At 40.8% G+C, this 24,878-nt stretch overlaps 1 protein-coding gene across 5 annotated transcripts in view; it reads left to right on the forward strand.

The window, feature by feature from the left end:
• Positions 1 to 271: 271 nt before the first annotated feature.
• LOC114161784 (potassium voltage-gated channel subfamily C member 1-like) overlaps positions 272 to 24,878 on the forward strand; it is a 71,059-nt gene continuing 46,452 nt past the window's right edge. The window contains exons 1-2 of one of the 5 annotated variants that reach the window (XM_028045363.1): positions 272 to 1,251; positions 11,663 to 12,373. In XM_028045363.1, the coding sequence (XP_027901164.1) occupies positions 1,204 to 1,251; positions 11,663 to 12,373 (759 nt within the window). In that variant the 5' untranslated portion in view covers positions 272 to 1,203. The remainder of the gene's footprint in view (positions 1,252 to 11,662; positions 12,374 to 24,878) is intronic. The other 4 variants (XM_028045371.1, XM_028045376.1, XM_028045379.1 and 1 more) reach the window with 4 other exon arrangements.

A 24,878-nucleotide genomic window follows, 5' to 3' on the forward strand; every position in this document is an offset into this window, starting at 1 on the left:
TCCTGTAAATTTCATGAGACGGTCTTCACTCGGCTTCCCATCAGTAAGTCCATCAGGGAAACTGCTGGTTTCACACAAACATCCTCCTGCAGGCAGGAAGAGGAACTCACCTGGTCTGCAAAGCAACAACTTACTAAAATAATGGAAAAAGTCAAAATTTTTGTTAATTTTTTTTTTAATTCACCCCCTCTTTTTTTGCCTAAAAAGATTTAGGTAAAATAACTTTTTGCAAAAAAAAAAAAAATGACAGTGATGATATTTATCTTGAGCTAAAAGATGTTTTTAAAAGTTGGATATGATAGAAATTAATTTTATTTATGGGCTCAGGGTTTTCATGTAGGTGTCAAATAAATAAATAAATAAATAAATAATATTAAAATAAAAGCCAATTTCACTGTTTTTATTTATCTCTAATGATGTTTCGCTGTTAAAGTAACAGAATCCACCTGCTCCTCTCAAACCACGTGACTGATGATGTCAGCCGAGCCACAATCAAAGCCAGGAAACCTGTAGACAAAATGGTGTTAGTGCGTCCATCCATCCATCCATCCGGACAAAAACAAAACAGACAAAAACAGCGAATGGCCTCAATCTTCTGGCTTCTCCTTTTTCAGTTCCGCTGCATTCATAAAGTTCAGGAGGCATATGGGAAAAACATTAGCCTCTCTATTCACCCTCCCACCCTCTCTGTCTTGCTCTCTAATCCGCCCACATGAACCGTCTGAGGAAAAAAATAGTGCAGGAGGTGACGCTCCTCCAAAGGAACCGAGAGGGAGAGGGAGAGGTGTCTACAGGCTGCATCTCCACTCAAACATTTGGAAGAGGGGGAGGAAGAGGAAGAGCTACACCCAGAGAGAGAGAGAGAGAGAGCAACAACGACTGGCACTTCTGTTTTTTCTTTTTTGGCAATAACAAAGAGGTGGGAGAGACAGAAAATAGCATAAATAAGCGGGGGACTTCTGCTTCATTTCATCCGGAAGCCTCCATCATCATGACCATAACGCGCTTTAAGTAACATCCGGCAATAATAACGCGGCTCTCCAGCAACAGATGCGCGCGATGTGCTGCTGATTTTGAGTGGAGAGAAAAGAAGGAGGAGAAGAAGAAGAAGAAAAGAGATCAGCTGAATGCCTGCGAGAAACTGGACTGAAAGCATCAAGCAGAGAAATCTGCGCTTTGATTGATCTTTTTCCGTAAAGCTTCATGTGCGTGTCTGCGCGCGCACAGCAGCCGAACCTGAGCCAAGCGCGAGTGAGTATTAAACCGTGACGGTGTGTGTGTGTGTGTGTGTGTGTGTGTGTGTGTGTGTGTGTTTTATTCGGATTTGTGTGTGTTTTTCTTTATTTCATATATTGGTGGCTCCATTCTAAGGAATATTATCCCAGCTTGGAGAATAAAAATAATAATAAAAATAACTGCATCCGTTTAGTAGCATTCAACAAGTCTGCAATACCGGCAAAAAAAAAAAAGCGTGATCGTGTTCTGATCAATATCTGGCTCAAAGCACTGAACAAGGAAACGAGATCTACAATCTGACTGAAACTGCAGACAAAATATTTAAAAAAATCAGAAATAATCTGATGCTGTCTGAGTAAACCGAGGCTGGGGGTTGAAATGTTGGGTGTTTCCCGTCTCCTCCAGCAGATCGGAGCAGTTTCATGACTCTGGGTGCATGCATGCACTCCCTCCTGCATCATTCTGCCTGCACGAGTTCCCCTGTTTCTGTGTGTGTGAAAGAGAGAGAGAGAAAGTGTGTGTGTGTTGCTTTGTGCTTTTATCAGGAATGCATCTGTTCTTCTCTTTGCATGTCAGTTTTCTGTGTGTGTGCGTGTTGAGGCCTGAAATGGAGGTCTGATATGGAGGAGATGCAGAGGCTGAACAGGAAGGACATGGTGTCTCTGAGATCTCATCTAGGAAGTCTAGAAGAGATGAAGGCGGGATGCTGAGCGTCTAGACTTTTTCTCCCTCCTCTCTCCACGGCCTCATCCCGGTGTTCGCTGACAGTTTCCTCCATCTGCATTCCTCTGCATTTCACACACAGAGCTTCTGGTTTCGTAACAGCTGGCTCCGGCGCTCCTCTCCTCTCCTCTCCTCCTCTGTTCCTCCATTTGCTCTCCCTCTGTCACCTTCCCCAGCCCTGCTCTCGGTCCTGCATTATGAATCAACTGCTGCTGCTATTTTTAGGCCCAGGGTAACCCAGAAACACCCCTTTTTGATTTTTTGCAAAGAAGAGGGAAAAAAGAATCCCCTCTCCTTGTGGGATTCTGGTGGAGTAAGTCAGAGGGGCTCGTAAAAGGAGGGCGCTGCTGTTTGAATCTATTTGGGAAGCTGTGATTGAGTTACGGATCTGTTTTCCTCGGACCCTTCATCTCATGCTTTCTCTCTGATCTGTGGCCTTCAGAGCTGGAAACTTCACGTCATCTGTCCTGATTACCTTCTGGAGAAAATCCAGCTCCTCTAATATCCACTTTGCTCCCATTTTCCTCTTCTTAGCTTCTCTACGCTCAGAAAGTATTTATTCTGGTTTTTAAAGTGAGATTCTGTTAAGTTATCATCAATAGTTAAAGTCAACAGACGTTCGGTTAGAAAATCCTCAGAGCGATGCAAGTTATAAAGTACATTTTCTATTCAATCCAGTTGGATTTTTTTTATTTAACCAGATTAAATGTTGATCTAACTCATATAATCTAAGTTTTTTTTCACAGTGGAAGGTGATGCTGTGGGCAGGAAGAAACTCCAGTAGCAGTCAGTCTTTCAACAAATCTGAACAAGCTTCTGACTGAAGAGTGCTGCAGTATGCTTATGGCTATCCTAGCATGCTAACAGCTCAGTTTCCAGGCAGCAGAGATTATATTCCACAGTAACTTGTCCTGGATTAGACCTCCAGCTGTTAGCAAGCGCTGCTAATCCGCCTCATTTGCTTTTGCCGCTCCCTCTTTTCACCCATTTAGAAAACCGGGCAGAGATGTTGGAGTCGGGTATCATTTGAACTTCTTGATATTTTTATACACAAGCAACATTTTGTTTCTTTTATAGGGTTAAAAATAAAGAAGAAAAAACCCCGAAAATTTTGAATTTTCTTTTATGGCACATTGATATTCCAGAAAAATGATGTTAAACATGCAGTTTCCAACCTTACGCCAAAAGAACTAGATCTAAAAAAAATGCTGCTGTTAATTTTAGTAAAAAACTGCTAAAACCTGCATTGTTTATTATGTTTATTTCTAAAAGCGTCAGTTGGTTCTTTATCATTTATCTGGCCTCCAGCACAAAGACTTGTTGAGTCCGTTGCTGTTATTTCCTCCAGACCTGATCTGAGTTACCAGGAGTTACAAACACACAATCCCAAACTTTACTCCACAGATAGACGCGTCCGCCTTCAAACTTCCTCCGCTTGGGTTGCTTGAAATTGCTGAAATATGTTCAAACATAAACTCCAATCTGACGGATAAACTTTCCCACTCTGAGGATTTACTCACTTTATCCTACAAACTGTGTTTCCTACCAATAAAGGAATTATTACTGATAATAACTTCAGTAACCAGATCTACTGGCCTTTCTTTGCAGTAGATCAGCCAGGAAGAGGGCAGAGAGAGAAAAGCAAAGGTCAAAGGGTCAGAAATCAGACCCCGGTGGGTTGAGCTGGCGACTAAAAGCCTTTATTTATGGGCCGGCCGCTTTACCTCCACACCACAGCCGCCCCTCATCTGCTCCTTTAAACACATATTAAAGGTTTTATGAAGAGAGATTTTGTTAAAAGGCTTTAAAAAGTTAATATCTTACCCTCAGTAAATATCTCTCTTGGGTCTGAAACCACTAGCTTCAGTCTCAGAGGCGAAAGCTTATCGCTAATCCAACGAGGGACCAGAACTAAAGCAAACTTTTGCTGTTTTATAGCAACTCCTCTCTCAAAAACTTCTCAGCAAACAGTATTTCACGAAGTGTTACGTCATCGTCTGCCTGTTTTTAGTTTTGAATTAATGCTAAACATGACCTCTAACCTCTACTTAAACTCAAACTACTTGAACTAAAATAAACTGGAAATAAATCTGGACAGAATGAAACTTTAATCAGAAACTGGAAGGAGTTTCAGACTCTGGAGTCTGCAGCTGATACAGAAACAGGAAAGAAAGGTTGGAGGCGGTGTAACACCGATTATCTTCCTGTGTGAAACACTAAACGGAGAAAGAAATTTCAAGTGTTTCATTCAGAGAATGTAAAACAGCAAAAATCATTTAAAATCATTCACATAACTTATAATATCGTACTTTCCCTTTTTACATCACTACCATTACAAGTGAACAAAATTATTTGTTCTTCTGTTAATGACCAGAAAGGTAACAAAGGTAATAATAAAAAAAATTTACCAAAATCTAGTCAATGAAAATCAGGCATCACTTTTTAATTGTGACTCAACAGAATTATTGTAAAAAACAAACTAATGACTCAAGCCTGGTCAAAAATTAATATTTTGTTGCTCAACCTTTCCCGGTAATGAAAGTATTTTTTATAACTTTTGCACCTCAGGCGTTCTGGCTTTTCTTTTCTAGAGGCACCATATTTATTCTTTTATTATTATTTTTTTATGATTCAGTTGAACCACATTTCAAAAGCAATGTCTGATTTTTATTGGTTAATTGTCAGTTAATTTTTTATTTATTATTACTTCTGTCAGTTTCCAGTTGCTTCAGGAACCACTGTGTGTTTTGGGTGATTGATGTGGTTGGATGTTTGACTAACCATAGCATTTCTTTCTTTACATCGCCTCCTGGATTCTTGTAGCACAGTTAAATATTCAACCAGGAAGTTATTAATCTAATGACACCAAGTAAAAACTCTTAAGCTAAGCTAAGTGGCACCTGGTGGTGTGAGACCAAGTAATTCGAAAGTCTTGACAGACGGCTACCAACTGTTGTGTCCATGTTTGTACGTGTTTCATTCTCAGTTCCCAGAGGAACATCATTGGTGGCGCTCCACTTCCAACCTTTATATTTACTTTAATTAACCAGGAGATTCTGTGTTAACATCTGTCCACTGCAGCAGCTCAGACAGTTAAAAGGTTTATGAAATAAAGTTCACATGCTAGCAGCTGTCTGTAACAAATCCGGTTAACTTGGATTTAATCTGTGCATGCAAACAGATTTCAGTGATAAAGCTTTACAAAGAGGCTTTTCAAAGATTTATTTAAAAAAATGTTGTTTGTGTTGTATACGTGTGGAAAGGATAACTTAGAGCTTCTGTTCTCAAAACCAAAACTACATTTCCTAAATGAATCTACATCTGTCCTGTTAATTCAAATGAAAACTGATAAAGTTCATAAAAATGAGTGGCAGCTGTTGTGGCAGAATCATAACCTAACGCAGCTTCAGCCATGCTCAAAATCCTCCATTGAACTTTCATTTTAAAGTAAACGCTGCTGCCTCCTGGTGGTGGAGGATAGCTGCTACAGCTTTCTTCACTGGCTACAAAAATCCATCCAGTCGTAAATAAAAAAGAGGGGAAAAGAAACATCCATTTAAATTCAGAATAATTTATCTCAGATGTGCTTGTTCAGGAGAAACTCGGTTCAAACTGGCATAATAAACTGGACTTGACTCCATCATAGATACAGCTCTGTAAAAAAAATGAAGAGACCGCTGCACTGAACCGAATGGAAAACCTGGTGGTTATTCCACCAAATGTTGATTTGTGAACTCTCCCTGAGTTAAAGCATTAGTATCGTTGTTTCTAAATGAATATTAACTTGTTTCTTTGCATTATTTGCAGTCTGAAAACGCTGCATCTTTTTCCTTATTTTAAGTTTTTGTTTTGAATTTCAGAGTCATGTTGTCAGTAGTCTATAGAATAAAAAAAACAATGTCCACTTTACTCAAACATAAACCAATTTAAAGTAAAATAAGATAAACTGATCATTTTAAGTAGAGTCATTTTTTTCCAGAGCTGTAGGTGTGTGTGTGTGTGTGTGTGTGTGTGTGTGTGTGTGTGTGTGTGTGTGTGTGTGTGTGTAACGTGTCTTGAGTAAACATACATAAAACTAAACTGCATTGAATTAAGCAAATAAAATATTCATTACATCTACCCTTCCAACTCGATCCAGATCCAGACTCTCCCTCCTCTCTTGCATCTAATCGCCAACTTCTCTCTTTAGTGTCTAATTGTCTTCCAGGTCACAGGTCAGGATTGAGCGTAGTAATACTCCATCCCGTGTGCCGTTTCTCTGTCTGGGCCGGCGCGCCGCATCGCTGCGCTACCGGATCATAACAGGCCTAATCACACCGGCAGGATAGAGTCATTAATTAGGAGCAGGCAGGTTTAAATGACTGAGAGGAGCTGGGAGGTGAAGGGGGAGGCTTAAAGCTTTCCACTCTGAGCACAAATTCTCCACGAAGCTGGTTTTGAAGTTGAACACCGAGGGATTTTAGCTCAGATTTACCCGGGGTCTAAAAATAGAGCTCCTCCTCGACATGACACAGTATCTTATCCCCCTTATTTCTGCGCCGCTTTCAGGGATTAATCTGACCTTTCCTTCACCAAAACACCTTCTTCTACCATTTCTCACTTTTCATTCCGACATCTCAACCTGACTTTGTATCTGTTAGGGAAAAACTTCCTCATGTAGGGCAGGAAAGATTTGAGACCAGCAGCTCCTGCTGCAGACTCCATTGCTGCCGGTCCATTCCTGATAAGAGCTTTATGTATTAATAATCCCCAGGCAGCTACAGGAAGCAAAGCAGGAGTGCTTGAGTTTGGTTTTTGATAGAAAAGAAGGGAGCAGCAGCAGTTGGGAAGGGGTGAGCAACCGACAAGCACAGCACTGAAGACTCCACAGGGCGGCGGCGGTGGCTGCAGCCTGTGTGGATTGGTCAGGCCTGAAGAGCTCCACGGTGATGTTGCTGAGTAGAGAAGCAGCCGCTGGTAAAAGAGATGCTTCCTCCCGTACTGCAGCAAATAACTGAATATCTCAGCAAAATCTTTCACAGGTGGATCTAAGAACCTAATGTGGCCCAGATGTTTTCACTTTTCTTCTTTTTTAGATGTTAGCCACAAAAAATTCGAGATGGCGGCCATGGCATTTAAAGATTTCTTTTTTCATTAAATTTGCCAATATTTAATCACAGGTGAATACTTTTGGTTTCAAATCATACACATTTGGACCAGTAGAAAACATATTTGATTGTTCAAGATGGCCACTAGGCTTGTCATGCAAAAACTGACTTTTTTTGGACTAAAATTGCCAATTAGATTAATGTTTTTGGTGTCGAATCATAACCTACATATGTTGACCTGTAGAAGCCATATTTTCTTGAACTTGTGCCTCAGGTTTCTGGTGGACATTTTTCAAAATGGCCACCCTGGTTATAATGAAGAGTGTATGTTTACACTAAAATTGGCAGCAGTTATTGCCAGTGGCGGGCGTAGCTAGCAGAAAAGTTAGCTTCACTAGTTCAACAAGTAAGAATCTTAGCTATGCTAATTCTAAACCACTAAACACACAGAAATATTAGCAGAACCTAATGCTAAGCTGCTAAAAGCATACTAATGTTAGCAGAAGCTAATGTTAAGCCTAAGAAAATAAAAAATATTAGCAGAAGCTAATGCTAAACTGCAAAAAACACAGACATGCTAGCAGAAGCTAATGAGAAAACACTAAATCACACAGAAATATTAGCATAAGCTAATGCTAAAGTGCTAAATGCATACTAATGTTAGCAGAAGCTAATGCTAAACACAAATTAACAAAAGCTAACACTGAACTGTTAAGCAAAAAAAAAAAAAAAAAGCTAATGCTAACCATTAACTGTCTCCCAGTCTGTCAGACTTTTTCCTCCAGTTCAGAACTGGTGTGAGACTCAAACAGTAACGTCCTCGGATTCAGATTTTGCTACATTTGATCATTTTAAAGTTGCATGAATACGATGACTGAAGTAGAAAACACGAGATGTGACAAAAAGTTCATCCAAGTCGTGGAAACGGGAAACATTTCATGGCCATAATCGGTTTAAAAGGGTTTTAAAAATGGCCGTCATCCTAAAATTCAAGTGGCTAAATGTGAAAACATGACCTGAGGGGAGAGCAGCAAATCTTTCTGCTTGTTTCCACATTTAAAGATTCTTACAGGAATATTCTGTAATGATTCCTTAAGTGATTTGACCTCCAGCTCTCTGTATTTTTGGTTGACTTTAGTTGCCTTTCTTTCACATATTCACTCCATCCTTCTTTATTTAGTGTGTTCCTACCATCACTTGCCCATAACACACACACACACACACACCCACACACACGTCCTACCCGGCTCAGATTTGCACAGTGAGGTGCAGAGGGAGGCGAGGTGTGGGGTGTGGCACCGCACTGGAAGGGGAGGTGACCGCAGTGCTTTGGCTCTCGCTGCAGTGCTCTGGTTTCTCCTGCGGGGGTCTCCTCGACACTGGGGATGAGCACTAGAGAGGAGAGGAGGGGAGGTGATGAGGACGGAACAGCGTGAAGCCTTGTGGTTACATCCTTTGATGAGGTACAGTGGCGTGTGGAGGGAGAAATGTCTGCAGAAACACACACACACACATCGCTGTTTTCTCTAACATCCAGCTCAGCAGCAGCTCTGTCTCCCAGGTTCTGTTCTGTATTTCCCCCACGTTCCCCTTCCTCTGCTCCAGCTATCTGTTATCTGCTCTCCCTCCGCCCCGCCGCTCCTCTGTGATTGCTGAAGGTTTTGCACTTTTTCTGCCAACTGCTGCTTCTGTTCTGCATAGTCAGCACTCCTCCAAATTCCTCCCTCCTTCCCCCCGGATACTGCTGCTGCTACTGCTGCTACCTCACAGTCAATGCATCCCATAATCTCCCTCCCTCCTCTTCTTCTTGCTGCAGTGTTTCTGCTAATATATATTAGCGTCTGCGCGGCGCACCGTGCTGCAGAAAGGATCCCCTCTACTCAAATAGTCCTTTTTTTTTTTACACACACGCATGTCATTTTGTCGTTTCTTTGTAGCCAGGTGAACGTGTGTGCACTCCTCCTCCTGCTCGCTGTGTGTGTGTGTATGTGTGTGTGTGTGTGTGGTGGCGCAGGACACGGTGGCCAACGCAGGAAATGGTGCAGGAGAGAGAAAGTGTTGGTGCTGTAGGAGGTGGAGGGGGGGCATCGTCCCAACCTTCATTTCTCAAATGTTGCTGTGAGAATCTTCTTTCTTTTTCTTGTTTTTAATCCTCCCTTTCTGGACTTTTCTGTTCCTCCTTAAAATCAGCCATATCCCATGTAAATAAAACTAATTCTGTCCTTTTTGAAGTCAACAAAAAACTAACATCCAGGATGAATTCTGACAGAAATCAATGAGCTCCACTTGCCTCACCATGAAGGAACAAACAGAGACAGAACCGCAGTTACAGACTTGGTTCTGACCGTGCATAAAATATTCAGCAGTTCGCCCAATAAAGCCGCATCTGCAGCTGTGAAGCGCGAGTTGGAGTGCAGGGCTGCAAAGTTGAACTAAAACTGAAGTTGTTTTCTTCAAGAAAAGTTACTAAAAGATTAAACGTTTTCCAGAAGCTGCAGCAGAAAAAGTTGAGTGTGGCAGCGTGGAGCTGTCCGTGGTGCTGGACCGGCATCCGGCCCGGCAGCACAACGAAACCCCGTCTGGACCAGGAGCTTCAGCACAGTTTCACCTAGAGATGTTTGTATTTTAATGTGTAATGATGAAGCTGGCTCTGTTTCAATGTGTCTGCATGCAAACTACAGGAGTTTTACATAAAAATGCAGCGCAACTCAAACTTTGTAGTGCAAAACAAGAACAGGAGAGAAGCTGACTTATTCAACTTTTCTCACTTCTTCCTCTGAGGAATAACTTTTCTTTCTTTTATTGTTGACTCATGCAGAACGCTCGCTTTCAGTCGTTCTTACCTTTGGGTTGACAAACTGAATCTTTCCTCTGGTTTAGGAGAGAAGGAAAAGTCTTCAAACATTAAAAAATCTGTTTCTTCAGATGCAAAACAAAAAGTAAATAAGTCTGCAGGAAGGGAATAACTGCGAGAGCAAAGTAAAATAAGTTTGGGAAGCAGGCAGAAGGAAACGGAGTGAATCCAAGTGTGATGCAGAGATGGGAGGAGAAAAGATGACAGCAGAGAGAGAGAGAGAGTGAAGGGAACAGGACTGTTGAAGAAGAAGAAGGAAGAGGTGAAGTCTTGATTCCTCTTCTTCAGTGAAATGTGACTCCTTTATGCGAAATATGAGAGTGAGAGAGGAAGATAAAGTGAGGTAGAGGGAGGGAAGGGTGGAGGGAGGGCTCACAGGAGAGGAAGAGGAGGAGGAGGAGGAGGAGGAGGAGGAGAGTGGTGCATTTCTCTGAATAGGGAAAAAAAGGTTAACAACATAAACACAGTGGGCTTTTTCTTTTCTTTTCTTCCTGCTGGGAACGCGTGTCTTTTCTAAAGCCCCTCCGGATTGAGAGGCAGCCCACAGGCGAACAATCTGACCCTCAGTGGGAGAACAGAGAGAGAGAGAGAGGAGATAGAGAGAGGAGAGAGGGAGGAGGGAGAGAGAGAGAGGAGAGGGAGAGAGAGAGGGGGGAGAGAGAGAGAGGAGAGGGAGAGAGCAAACAACCCCTGCTTTTTACTGCAGCAGAATTCATTTACTTTTATAGTGCACTCTCCTTTTAATGCTCTTCCTCCTCCTCACCCCCTCTTCCTCCTCCTCCTCACCCCCTCCTCTTTTTCTCCTCCATTACTACACAAGAGGCAACGTTACACGAGCGGCCCTCTCAATCTGCTGCAATCACTTTCTCTTTTCTCCCAGCTCTTTCCCATCAAAAATCTGATTTTCAGCCTCATCCTCTCTCCTCCTTTTCTTTTCTCACCTTCCTCTCTTCCTCTTTAAGCTCCCTCCCCCTCTCTCTCTCACACACACACACACACACACGGCTCAGTGCAGTGCAGTGCAGTGCATGGGAAAAGTGGAATAATTGTGCATCGCCTGGATCTCGGTGCGGTCGGAGGGGGCTGCAGCAGTTTGTGTAGAGCAGCACAGGCTGATTGAGGAGATCTAACATTAGTACGGACACCACACTCTCAGGAGGCAATTAATGCACACACACACACACACACGCGCACACACACACACACACACACACACACCCCTGTTCACACACACACACACACACAGAGCTCTGCACCAACACGTCACAGAGGTATTCTGGAGGAAGTGGGGGAACAGATCCCCAGTTCCCCTCTTTTTCTCAGTTGTTTTTTTTTTTATATTGAAGCTCTTGTCTACGGTGGCCCAGTAGGAACACTGCCTCCCGCTTTAGCTGCGGTTAGAACTGAGATGCTGAATGTGGAGGACTGTCCTGACAGTTGGAGGGAATCAGATCTCATCATCTCTGTGGTGTCAACAAGCAGCCATGCGGATTCTGACTCACGCCACCTGTTTTCCTGGTTTCTCCCTTTTCCACGATGCTCGGTGCTGCAAACTACTTTGCTCCCCTCTGCACCTCCTCCCCCCCACCTCCCCTCCCCTCCAAACCCCCTCCTTTTCTTCCTCCAGCTCATCATCATGTGAATTCATGTGAAACCTGCTGGTGTTACTGTGTAATTCCAATAATGTTGATAATCCAGATTTACATATTTCTCCCCCTTTTGTCGCTAAAAAACATTTTTCTGCCCTTTTCTCTCCCCGCAGACTCCTCAGACTCCTCCTCCTCCTCCCGTCGGTTTTTCGCATCCTCTCCCTCCTCCCCCCGCCCCCCGCCACCCCTCCCCCCGGTGCTCTATGCTCAGTTCGGTGTGTGTATCCTCTTTCAAAGGGCGCAAGGGTGGGAACAAGTCGTCCAACAAAGCATGTTACAGCGCAGACATGACTTGTCCGTCGGAAAGCGAGAAAATCGTGATAAACTGCGGGGGGGTGCGGCATGAGACGTACCGGAGCACCCTGAAGACGCTACCCGGGACCCGCCTGTCGTGGCTCACCGAGCCGGACGCCTTCAGCAACTTCGACTACGACCCCAAATTGGACGAGTTCTTCTTCGACCGCCACCCGTCGGTCTTCTCCTTCATCCTCAACTACTACCGCACCGGGAAGTTGCACTGTCCCAACGATGTGTGCGGTCCGCTGTTCGAGGAGGAGCTGGCCTTCTGGGGCATCGACGAGACGGACGTGGAGGCGTGCTGCTGGATGAACTACCGGCAGCACCGGGACGCGGAGGAGGCGCTGGACAGCTTCGAGACCCCGGAGCCGGAGGCGCCGGACGACGACCCGGCTCTGGGCGGCGCGGACGGGGACCTGAGGAGACTGTGTCTGCAGGAGGACGCGCGGAGAGCGGGCTGGTGGAAGACCTGGCAGCCCCGAATATGGGCTCTGTTCGAGGACCCGTACTCCTCCAAATACGCCCGGGTGAGTTCCTCAGGTCTCCCGCTTTGCTCCTCTGCACGGTTGTCGTATGTTTCCAAGAATTCGCGTGAAAACTTTGTTTAAAAATCTTCCATTAAGCTTAATTAGTGCCAAAACAAGCCGTCGATATTAACTACAGGTCACTAACTGCTTGCATGTAATCTCTGGCAGGATTAAGTGGCGGTTGCCTGTATTGACTTACTGATGTTTAATAATTAATGCTGATAACTTGAGGAAAAAATGGAAAAGGGTCTGTCAGCCTCATAGCGTCTCCCTCCCCGCAATTCGCCTACGAACAAGTAAAGCGCAGAAGGACAACCAGAGACGTTTTGTGTGACTCAAAGCAGAACTTATAAATATGTATTAAGTGAAGAAATGCGGTTTGAAAAAGAAGGCGAAGATTTTTAGGACGTTAACTAATGTCTAAAAGTGTCTGGAAGGAAACCAGTTTAAGTATTTCCACTGATACAGAAACGTAATTGAATGAAATACTTAAATAACTCTACATGAATATGTTTGTTAATATTTAAAAGTGATTGAAAGGTTGAAAATATATCTGAATAAATCTAATTATGTAGAAATGAAGCTAAAAGTGAAAGGTGCCTGAAAAGACAATGTCAGCATAAAGACATCTGTTGACTTCAGTGGGGTTCTAAACTGAAACATTAACATTAAGATGTATACATGTGGTCTAAAGGTGCAAATAAAAAATATTTATATGTATGGACTGAAGTTTAAATGTGACTAAAATGTGAAAACACCAACAACCCTGACATGGACCTTCGCTTCACTTTTAGCCAAGTCAGTGATTCGCATTTGTTTTTGTAAAGCATGTCAGAAATATTCAAGAAAATTCAGCTTTGAAAGTAAAAATACTTTGGTGCAATGGTACTTAACACGCAAAGCGGTGTTCATTTTCCTGGTGACCGATTGGCTGAAGTAGGGAAAACCATCAGATGGTTTCCACCGTGTGTATTAATGCATATTCAGATATATTTGGTGTTTCAACTTTTAAAACAAGCTGTTGCTTTAGACAGGATGGGAAGTATTTAGTAATTTGCAGGTGGTTGTGATTCCTAAATGTGGTCAGAATGGGGATGTAATTGACTTATAGCTGTTTATTGATGTAAAGATAAAGTAAAAAGTACCAGGTTACATCTTCCTATTGGTTTTTGACTTGTGTTTGTACATAAGGACGCTTCATGAGTCCTATGAATAAAAAGTAGCAGGTTTAAAGACTTCTACATGAACAAAGACGTTGGTTTAGTTGGTTTTTGTTGTTCAGGCTAAATTGAAAAAATACATTGGTTGATTAAAGTCCAGTTTTCAATGCTTGTCTTGGGGCAAAATGAAGCCGAGCACCTTTAAAAACCATAAATAAATTATACATTTTGGCTTTTCGGCAAGGCGGTCTTCATCCATCTTTGGGATACTTGGGATTGGTAGGCTGCAACTAGTAGATATAACTGCTAATGTGGTTAAAAAGTAATAATTTAAAGTGAAATATTGTTAGTTGGTGGAATAGTCCCAGCCCCTTTGTTGAGCAGGTTTGATGTATTTACAGCTCTGGAGAAAATGAAGAGCCCAATGAAAACCTCCTGGTTCTTCCACCAAATACTGATTTCTGAGTTAAAACATTAGTTTTGTTGTTTCTAAATGATTTTGAACTTGTTTTCTTTGCGTTATTTGAGGTCTGAAAGCTCTGCATCTTTTCATTATCTTGACCATTTCTCATTTTCTGCAAATAAATACAAAATTTTTGCTTGGAATTTCAGAGACATGTTGTCAGTAGTTTATAGAATAAAAGAACAACGTTCATTTTACTCAAACATATAAATATAAAAAGTAAAATGTAGTTTCCTGAATTTTTTCCAGATCTGTATATATGGATGTAACGCATCATCCTTCAAACCCTTCCTATATGAAGTTATTGTAGCATAGTTGGTAAAAATGTTTTACTTTACTTTTATCCTTAATATACTCTGCTTTGTTTCTGTTTTAACATTTTCTCCTGAATGCTGCAGGGTTTTTCTCTGGTTTCCTCTGGTTTTCACTGGTTTTCCTCTTGTTTTTTTCCTGGTTTTCCTATGGTTTTGTCAGGTTTGCTCTGGTTTTGGCTGGTTTTCTCTGGTTTTTCTCAGTTATTCCTATGGTTTTCTCTGGTTTTCTGTGGTTTTTCTTTGATTTTCTCTGGTTTTGCTCTGGTTTTTCTCAGTTATTCCTATGGTTTTGTCAGGTTTTCTCTGGTTTTTCTCTGGTTTTCCTCTGGTTTTTCTTTGATTTTTCTCAGTTTTTCCTCTGGTTTTCTGTCCATTATGCCCAACTTACTGGGAAAATATTTCCTGCTTTCAGACAAACTCCTGCTGAAATCCTTCCTAAATGCTCTTGTTTTAAGACATACAGGTGGAGAAGTAACAAGTCTCCCTGACTTATTTTGATCTGCACCGGTTCTTTTATTCTGAGCTTTCTGTTGCAAACAAATCCAGCTGTTTGATCAGAGCTGCTGCTTTCTGTTTTTAAATTTAGAGTCGCCCTCTTGTTGCATTCAATTTCTTTTCCTTTTACTTCAATTTAATGTGTAAAGACAGTGCAGCAGAACCAGCCGGATTTCTGCATTTATTGATTTAAAATGAGGTGAAAATAACCAAACTGCAAATTCAGCATAACTGCACAGTCAAGAAAAACATCAGCATCTCTGTATTTGTTTAAAACAAAGGTGCATAACATGATCCATTCACTTTAACTTGAAAAAGAAAAGCAAGAAATACTTTTACTGCTGTCAAAATACTAAACTATTGAGTGTTACAGCTGTAGCGAGGCTTTCTGTAACATTTAAATGTTATTTTGTTTAACAGACTTAAACAAAACTTTATTCAGTAACAGAGTTTAACTACAGCGGATATTTGTTGGTTAGCTTGAATCATATTCAAAGGAAATGTTTGAAGAAAGCTTTCCTAGATTTGAAAGGTCAATTTTTTAAAACCTTGCTTTAACTGGATACCAGTAACAGCCCTCATGCCTGATCTGTAATCCCAGTTTAGGAGACGGATCTGCGCTTGGCGGCTCTGACGCAGACATCCCATTTACACGTTTTCAGACGCAGACATGACTTCAGTTCTCAGCCAAAATGGTGGAAACTATTGAGCTGTTGTTGTCTGGGTTAAACCAGCCAATCCGTCAGACTGGACCTGGACTCAGACAGGAAGTGATTCTGTTTAACCCCCGATGGGATCGATTCCTCACTACGTCCAGCAATCCCACACCATGATTTTTATGATAAAGAAATAAAATCACGAGAACAAAAGTCTTAAATTACGAGAATAAAGTATTATTCTACTTCCTTCTCATAACTTTGTTTTTTTATCGTCTGCCAGTGGTGAGAACTGAATCCCATCGGCGGTAAAACAGAATCACTTCCTGTCTGAGTCCAGGTCCAGTTTGACATCGTCTAAGTCAGCGGTGTCAAACTCATTTTCGTTTTGGGCCAAATCAACATCATGAAAGCTCTTAAAGGGCCGGTTGTGCCAGAATGTATTGATAAAACCTGATCACAAGCTGTTAAAATATCAATTAATTCTTAAAATGATATAATAATATTGATAATATTTTCAGTCCCTCCAGGATTTTGTGATACTTTTTGAGATTTTGTGGTACTAATTTGGAAATATTTGCAATATTTGCTCTTATTTTTGACGGTAAATGTGGCGTTTTATTCCTCGCTGTACAGATCCTGGACTATAATAGGACATTAATTAAACCTGAGGCAGCTGTTTAGTACAAGTAAGAAGGTTTTTGGTAATTTTTGAGTAAAATTTGCAATAAAATCCCAAATATGTATTAGCTTGAGTTTGACACATGTGATCTAATATCCTCATCTATGGTGATAATAATTAGTCATTCAAAGATATAAATCTGCTAATTCTCAGTTTGTTTTGGTTTCTGTCAACAATCAGCAGGTCAAACACTGAAAGAAAGTCTCATTTATTAAATGCATAAAAACAAAAACATTCCAACTACTTTGGCGCTATGCACGGGACTCAGTTGTGCTGCATTTTAGTCAAATTTGGATAAATGTGTCCTTGGAATAAAAAAACTAAAAAATCTTGAGGCCCAGAAATCAGTTTCAGTCAGGAAAAGTCGGATTGGTGCATTTTTACTCCAATGTCTAATGGGATGAAAACAGCTTCCTGGTTTGGACTTTAATATGAAAATATCTGATCTGATTCACGTCACTCCATCAGCTCCATGTTGGCTGCAGGACGTGGCGTTGTGGCAGCGCTGTGGGGTTACGGGGAGTGCAGAGCAGGTAGTGGGTGGAACTGATTTGGACTGAGCTGGTTCCGTTTCTGGGTGCATTTAGCCCCGTTTCACTGCGTCCTTCCATGGATGTCACACAGCGAAGTGACCCCAATCAGGCTTCGTCCTCACTGCTCCTCCGTCACGCTATGTGAAGAGATGCAACCTTTTTTTATTCTCTCTATGATGGAAACTTAATGTAAAGGAAAAAAAAAAAACCCAAGGTGATTCAGACAGAAAAAAAGAAAAAAAAAATGAAATCCCGACGTGGAAATGCACCAAAAGGCAGATGAGAGAGGAAGAAGGAGCTGAGAGCAAACATAAAGAAAGATGGGGGTGGCGCTGGTGGGGCGGCTTTACTCAAATGATTTCTATGTGGGGGGGTGGAGGGTTGTTTGCATGGCTGTGATGTAATGCAGCAGTAATCAATGTTCAGATCGGAGCTATACACCCTTGGGTTTAGCTTCGTTTTTCTGTTTCACTCTCTCCTTCCTAATTTCACCTTCACCGCTCATGAGGGCGTGAGGCTCACGCGCAAAATTCACCGTAGGAGTGCACACATGTAGAAGCATATATACACACAAGCTGGTGTCTGTGCTGGCTTTTCTGCTGCAGTAGACACGAGAGAAAGAGAGAGGGAGGGAGAGAGCTGGAGGAAGAGGGAAAAAGAGGCAGAGGGGGCATGAAACGGGAAATGGAGAAGGGAAGAAAAAGGACTTAAGCAGGAGCCTGAGAGGGGTACAGACAGGAGGAGAGGCGATGGGGTTGGGGGGTGGGGTCCTTCTCTTCTCTTAGCATCTTCGATTATCGGTGAAGGCTTGAGCCATCCAATCTTCCCCCCTCTGCCTGCTAATCGATTGATGTTTCATTGACTATCTGCTCTTTTTGCCTCCGAATGTGAGCGGCTCATTCTGGACTTGTAGAAAGTAAAGCAGCTGTTTAATGGAGGCGTCTCGGCTGCGTCGGATTCTCTTTGAACCCGGTTGGTTTGGACCTTACAGTGAAAACAGGAATCCATGTAGATCTTGACCTTGGTTCATTCATATTTAGTCTTTTTGAACCATTGCTGCATTGCTCTCAGTTTAATTTCTTTGTGTATCTATTGACCACACAACTGGAAAACTGGAGTTATAGAATGGGCCTGTAACAATAAGCAATAAATCAATTAATCACTAGGGATGCTCCGATCAGGTTTCTTGCTGCCGATTCCAATACCGATCAGCCATGAGGCCGATCTCTGACTATCACCGATTTTTGACAATCGCCTGGATTGGCTGTTAATTTTTTGCTGTAGGTATAAATGATTGTGATCTGGCGAAATTAAAAAGAGATCTGGCAATAAATTCACCTAATTTAGACATAAACATGCAAAATACTTGCAGGCTCAATACAGCAGCTATTCAGTCAAAAGGACAACTCGTTTTTCGCAATAACTTCTGGAACAATTTATCGTGACAGGCCTGTTACGGAAATAAATTTGCTCAATAGAAAGACGCCAGTTTAGAAAAAACTCAAATTTTTTGATAAAACGTTTTTGTGAAATGGTTTTTCAGCTGTATTGAAATTATAGTATTTCACAGAACCGCAATGGAAACACTTTTTTTTTGCACCACTAGTCATGTGATCAACAACTGGATGTTACTACTGGTGGAAAAGACGAAGAAGACAACAGGAAGTGGTAGGAGGATGATGGCGCAGCGTGTTTTTTAAATAGGTTATCGCATTAAAAAACGTATTCATGTGATTTTAATAGCGTTTCTTATTTAATGGAAACACTGCAAATACAAAATTGTGTTTTTTCGACAAAGTTTTGTAACAAAAACACAGCTTGCAACGCCATTTGATTTGGTTTCTAAAGATGCCGTTTTGACCCTTTGCAGTTCATTTCGTGCGTTTTTTTTTTCTTGAGTTCTTAGTGTTTCTATTTTCGTTACTTTTTTTCAAGAAAAACACAAAAAGAAAAAAAAAATTCCAAACTATCTACCCATTTTTTGGGTGAATATTTCCCAAAGTTTGGGAGAATCAAAATCTGGCAGTAACACTTTTTAGTTTTTGTGTAAAGCTGTAAAAAGGTATTAAAAGGGGATTTCACCCCTGTAAACTGGGAATTTAACATCATGTATAAGAACATATTTTCACCTGGAGCAAGAATGTCTAGAGTGCGGCCGGATGTCTGTTTGTGGCAGGAGGAGATAGGCATTTAGAGAGAGTGTTTCAGGGGGAAATATTCAGTGATGCGAGGCTTTTGAAAAAAGATGCATGCGGTGGCTTTTACTCAAAAGGCCCTTCGGTGAACCCATTCATTAAAATTAGCTTTACAGCTTTACCCGGTTCTTCTCAGTGAGAATACAGAAGCATCCCAACAGGAAATAAATAATAAAAAAAACATTCTAGGAGACAGTGTGTGGTTGTTTTTATAGTTTTCATAGATTCACACAGCAATTTTCTATAAAAATCTTTGTTAATTTCAGTCAATATTGTGTGTTTAGTTCATTAATGAGCCTCGGGAGGAGTAGCCTCTACTTAGGATGTTGCCTCTGGATAATCGAAAAATAACTGATATATACAAAAAGAAAATGTCCAAATATGCAAAGGCACAGGAAAATTAAAATATTTAAAAAATGGTTATGAAAATTGTGCCCCTTATGCAAAATCTGACCAAATTTCTTTCAGCAGAAATAATCTTTAGAGCAATAATCTGCTGATATTTTAGCCGGTTGGGATTTTTCTTTTCAGTCATTTTGTTCGATCTGTCATTAATTTGTTGTTTTAGGAACAGAGATGCATAACAGCTTCAACAGAAAGTCAAACTGAATCAGAAGTTCACATTTTAAATGATCTTTTCCATCAGCAGCTTTAGCATTGGTAACGGTAAACATCAGATTATCTCTAGATCTCTTCTAAATCCAGCGATTTCCATAAAAAAACAGGATAAATTTGATGTCATAAGTTAATATTTCCTGGTTTTGTGTCTATTCAGTACTTTGCAATCGAAGATCTGTAAGGTTGAAAATAGTTCCCCTTTAATCAGGTTCATACATATTTTGTGTTTCCTCTGATTGCATTTAAACACCCACTGAAACAAACAAATTGCTCACTTTTAGTCGTCTTCTTCCAGAAGTAAAAGCTTTCAAACTGTGTTTTGGTGCGTTCAATGGTTGAAAGAAAATCTGATTTCCGTGTTTACGGTCACCAGTTCAGTTTAGTCGAATCTGAAAATCAACCAGTTCTCATCTCAACCATGTTAGGCTGCTAAAAATTTTCATTTAATTATTTTTTCCTTACTTACGTCTTTGTTTTGTATCTATTTTTCTGAAATTCCTACTTTAGGATTTTGTTTTTTAAAATATTTTTAATAAAAATAAAATAAGATAAAACGGCTCCTGTGTATTTTAATGTAAGGAACTGGCATTTTGGGACCTTTATATGTGGGTTTAATTGTATAAACAGTAATATGATCTACTAAAAACGCTGTTCACATGAGGATATGAATGAAAACGTTTGTTCACACCTGGATAGGATCCGGACCCGGCCGTCCCGTTTATTCTGCAGGTTCAGCTCCGTTTTGGTCACTTCCAGAAGGGCACAGTAGAAATCAGCTGACAAAGCATCATCTGTAGCTCAGCATGTTCCACAGACGGCGACCCGTTTGGCCCTTCTAGAACCGGACACCGTGTGCCTCGTTTCTGGTGGAGCGGCGCGGCGTCCAGAACCCACGTTCTCCCTGAAGGTCGTGTCTCGACGGCTCGATCGTTGGCCGTTCTTTTTCCACTGTATTCAGCGTTTCAAGTTACACCAAACGGATCACGATGCCTCCAGAACCAAACCAGAAATTTGGTCACGAAAGCCTGAAGTCACAGAAATGTTAAAGATTTGACCTCCATCACTGATAAAAATGGTAAAAAAAACAAAAAAACAATATAAATTGTGCTTTTAATTAAAACAAGAATCTTGGTGGAAACAAATGACATAAATAATCTTCTTGGTAACACTTTAATTGAAGGGGTTTGCATAAGACTGACATAACTCTGTCAGCACGACACACGAACATGAAGGAGTCTGCATGAATGTTTACGACGTTTATGAAGTGTCATTCGGTAAATAACGACACTTTTAAAGCAAAGTTTACTCTTTTAATTGACTTTTAATGTACGTTTTAATGCAACTTTGCATAACAATGTAATTATGTACCAGTTAAATTCACTTTTAAAGCATATTCATGAAGACTCCTTCATGTTCATGGCAGGTTGTTATGTCGTGTTTATGACAATGTGATGTCAGTCTTACCCCTTCAAATAAAGTGTTACCATATTATTTTGTAAACATTTATTTTTTATTTTACTTTGTCTCTGAATGTTTGGAGCAATCCATGGCATTTTGTTTCCATTGGAGTCTGAATATCATGCTATCTGTTAGTCACTCTTCAAAATGGAAAACAGGGTGTAAAGCTTTCAAATTAAAAGCTTGTTGTCAGCAGCGATGCCAATCGTTACATGACCTTTGCCTTTATCAGCCAAATAAATGTAATCAGTTGTTTGCTTCACTGCTAACAGAGTATTTTTCTGTTTGGATTTATGAAATTTGTACCTCATTTTGTCATCTGGAATGAGTTTAGTCATTTTAAATTGAACATATTTAAAAATCTCCGCTCTTCTGTTAAAGTGGAGATTCAGATTCAACTTCTGTTCTGTTAGAAATGACTTGCTTTGTTTTTAACTTTGGATGGATGGATTTTTACTTTAACTTAGCTGCTCTACCATTACTGAACCATGTTGGTTTAAAATTGACAAAATGCAGCCAGAACCATCAAAATCTAAAACAGGTCTGCCACATTTTTAATGAATCCACAAGAAAAAATTTGTCCCTTTAAAGGCGCAGCATCAAAATTTGACTTTTAGCAGTGCATCCGCATTGTTTCCATTGGAACGCGACCCTGCCGAAAGGCCTATTTCCCACTTCCATTCCGGCTCCTCTCCCTGTGGGCCGACTCTGAAAATAGCAATGAAAGGAAAAGGAGGCCTTAATTTCATTCTCCAGTGGCAAATCTGTTCCTCCATTACTGCTGAGAGGATGAGACTTGGTGCTTGTATCGTGCGTCTATAGATGGCACTTGCCCAATGCCAATTATGCCTTGCCAAAAAAAGAGAAACAGTATTCCTTGATGCTCAGAGAGTTGATAAAGATAAATAGTTTTCCTGGAGCAGCAGGGGTGTGGCGCTTTGTCAACTTGGCATTCCTGTGTCCGCTGTTGGTAAATATACCTCGTTCTGTTTCATTTTTCCCTGACAAGGTTTTGTTCCACAGGCCGTCTCATGTTGTGTTGGCATCCTGGGAAGTCGCTGTCCCTCTGTTTGCTGCTTTGTAATCTGAGCACTCTCTGTTGGCCATACTTAACTGGACAGAGGCTCGATGTCTCATAACAAGGACGGACACGGGATTTTGTGTTGAATAAGCAAGAACTGCCTTGAGGGGAAAGAAACCGGAGCGTGGTTTTACAGAATGCAGAGTCAGAGTTCGATTTGTTTAGATAGGATTACATAAGAAGGCAAATCAAACACTTTTTGTGTTAATTTGGTTCTTTATCTTTCTGTATTTTCCTTACCTGAGTTTGAAAATGTTCAAAGGCCTTAAAAGATGTTTTGGTACAATCTGCAGAATATTTTTAATACTTATTGGCCCAGATACAACAGCACCATGATAATGAACCAGCATGATTCAGCCTATTGACCCTTTGGAGCTACGTCACAAAATCATTTGAGGCGCCATGATGGACGCCGGAAATGAGGGACAGGAGTATTGAACAGAAAGACTGAAATTGTTGTCCTCAGTTGTTTTTGCCAGTTTAAAGGAGCTCATTGGTCGTTTTGGTCCTTCATGGCGGAGTGGGCGGAGTTCTGGATAGAGTGACGTCACGCGCAAAGGGTCAATAAACTCTCATTGAACATAAAGAGAGTCGCCATACACCAGATAATACCTCTCAGACAATCTGCATTCTGGCTAACTTTGAGGTTTCAATTTGAGTGAAAATGAAAGTAATTAGCCCCAGATGTTAGCGCTAGCATTAGCACAGTTGATTAACTCGGAAGCTGCAGTGCCTTACTTTTTGTTTTAATCAATGCTTTGCACATTTCTATTCTTTATTTTACTCTATTAATGGCAAACTTAGTGAGCGTTTTCAAGCACTACAACAAAATGACCGACTCTTTGGCTTACAGTAGTGAATCAGTTCACAACCTGAGCACAGCTCTATTCTCTTTGTTCTGTGTCTCATGACTATAATGGAGCAGTCTATATGCCTCTCCTTCATACTTGACATCCTGTGTAGCTGGTTTGATTGTACTAATTTATTGTAGCTAGTTTAAAGTCTCTCCATTTGTTGGTTTTTACCTTCTTGAGGACATGAACTGAAGCCAGACACTAAACAATCTGTTGGTTTTACAGAAATGTAAATGAATAAAACCTAAGTTGTTGCTGTTATGTGTTGCAGGTTATTTGAGTAAGTAATCCTGCTGGACATTTGTCTTACAGACATCCGATGGATGCTGCTTCTCTCTATTTGAGGTAGAGGCTTTGTAAAAGCAGTACGGACTCTTCTCTTCATGTCCGGCCATGTTCCTCTTTCACTTCAGCCCATTTAGTGGCTGCCGGTTAAGTGCTGAGTCAGCACTCTGCAGCCCCGTGCAGACAGTCAATTAGCTGGACCTTGTGATAAACCCTGGACATTTTGCTCTTATGCTCTGGAATTAAAACCGATCCAGAACACTGGGCGTAGCAGAGACAGAGCCCACAGTGTGCCAGAACTGATTACGGAGGTGGGAGTCTGAATTTCCTAAATGTGGCAAATCCTGCCGAACGACGCGAGGGAGCGGAGGTTTGCGAGCTATAATCAGAAAAACTGGCACATGCATTGGCACATGTATCTACAGTCAGCGTTTGATGATTGAAACATTTTGTTTTAATTCTTTTCACAAAGTCAAGTTAGAAAGTTACCTCTTACCAAGCGGCTGCTGCAGTCTGATAAGAATTTCTGAATAGTCTTTCATTTCTAAATGTCCTCTTCTCTCTGACCCCTTTCAAGCATAACTCATTCCCCGTTAGCTTAGCCTTCCTCACCAGCCCAAACACAGTTAAGTGTATCTGCCCATAAAGCGTTTGGCTGAGTTTTCACACCTACACAACACTGATAAATCACTTCTTCTGACATTCCTCCTCATGTCTCCGTACAGACGGATGACAATGTCATGAAACACGAGCTGCTAACTGGGCCATAAACCAACACAATCAACTGTTGGCCCAATGGGCTGATTTCTACTTTAGATTATTTTGGGTTTGGTGAAACAGACTTAAAATGTCATCAGATAACCAGAGGAGGAAAATCTGAATTATTCAAATATTTATGCTATTTTTTACACTGTAAAACATTTGAAGGTGGTTTAACTTGAAAATGAAAGCCCACCTGCTGCCTAGAAAATGCAATTTAAGTCGACAAGAAAATAGTTTTGCTTTTATCTTAGAAATTAAAGTTCATGAAGTTGATTTAACAACCAGAGACAAGTTGTCTAAACATTGTTTTTTAAGTTCATTAATCTTGAATTGTGAGTTTTAACTTAATGCTGCAATTTAAGCCAAATAATTATTTCACAATATGCAAGAAAAAAAAACCTGCCCTCATCCAGTTAAAGAGACACATTTCTCTATTATTTTACTCACAATATCAAGTTAAAAAAAACTTATTTCACTGTAGAATAAATTAAATTCTTGTTTCAAATCACATGAACCAAATTTCTGATCTGATGATGAATTTTATGAAACATCTCAATGAATTCAGCTCAGAAACATTTAGTGTGATCAGGACATTATCCTCAAGCTTTGCAAACTGTCAGCTGCATTAAAATGAACATTTGCCTCAATAATACAAGAGTCAGATCAATGTAACGCTTCATCTCAGGAAACAAAAACACGCCGCTAAGCATTCTGGGAAATAGTTCCCACTTTCAGTTCTTTTTTCAGTTTTTTAAGTGCTAACATAAAAACTCTGTTTATTCAACTCTTAATAAAACATTTACACAACTTACTATCTTTCACAAATTCAAACATTTAGGTTCAAAATCTAAAACTCGCTAAATTTATTTGACTGAAAGAGTAGAAGATGGCAGACCTGGGTTCTAAAGAAGCAGTGGGTCGGATCATGTATGTGCTGTAGCCTGAGGCC

Source organism: Xiphophorus couchianus, chromosome 2 (genome assembly GCF_001444195.1).
Source record: "Xiphophorus couchianus chromosome 2, X_couchianus-1.0, whole genome shotgun sequence".
Lineage (NCBI taxonomy): Eukaryota > Metazoa > Chordata > Actinopteri > Cyprinodontiformes > Poeciliidae > Xiphophorus > Xiphophorus couchianus.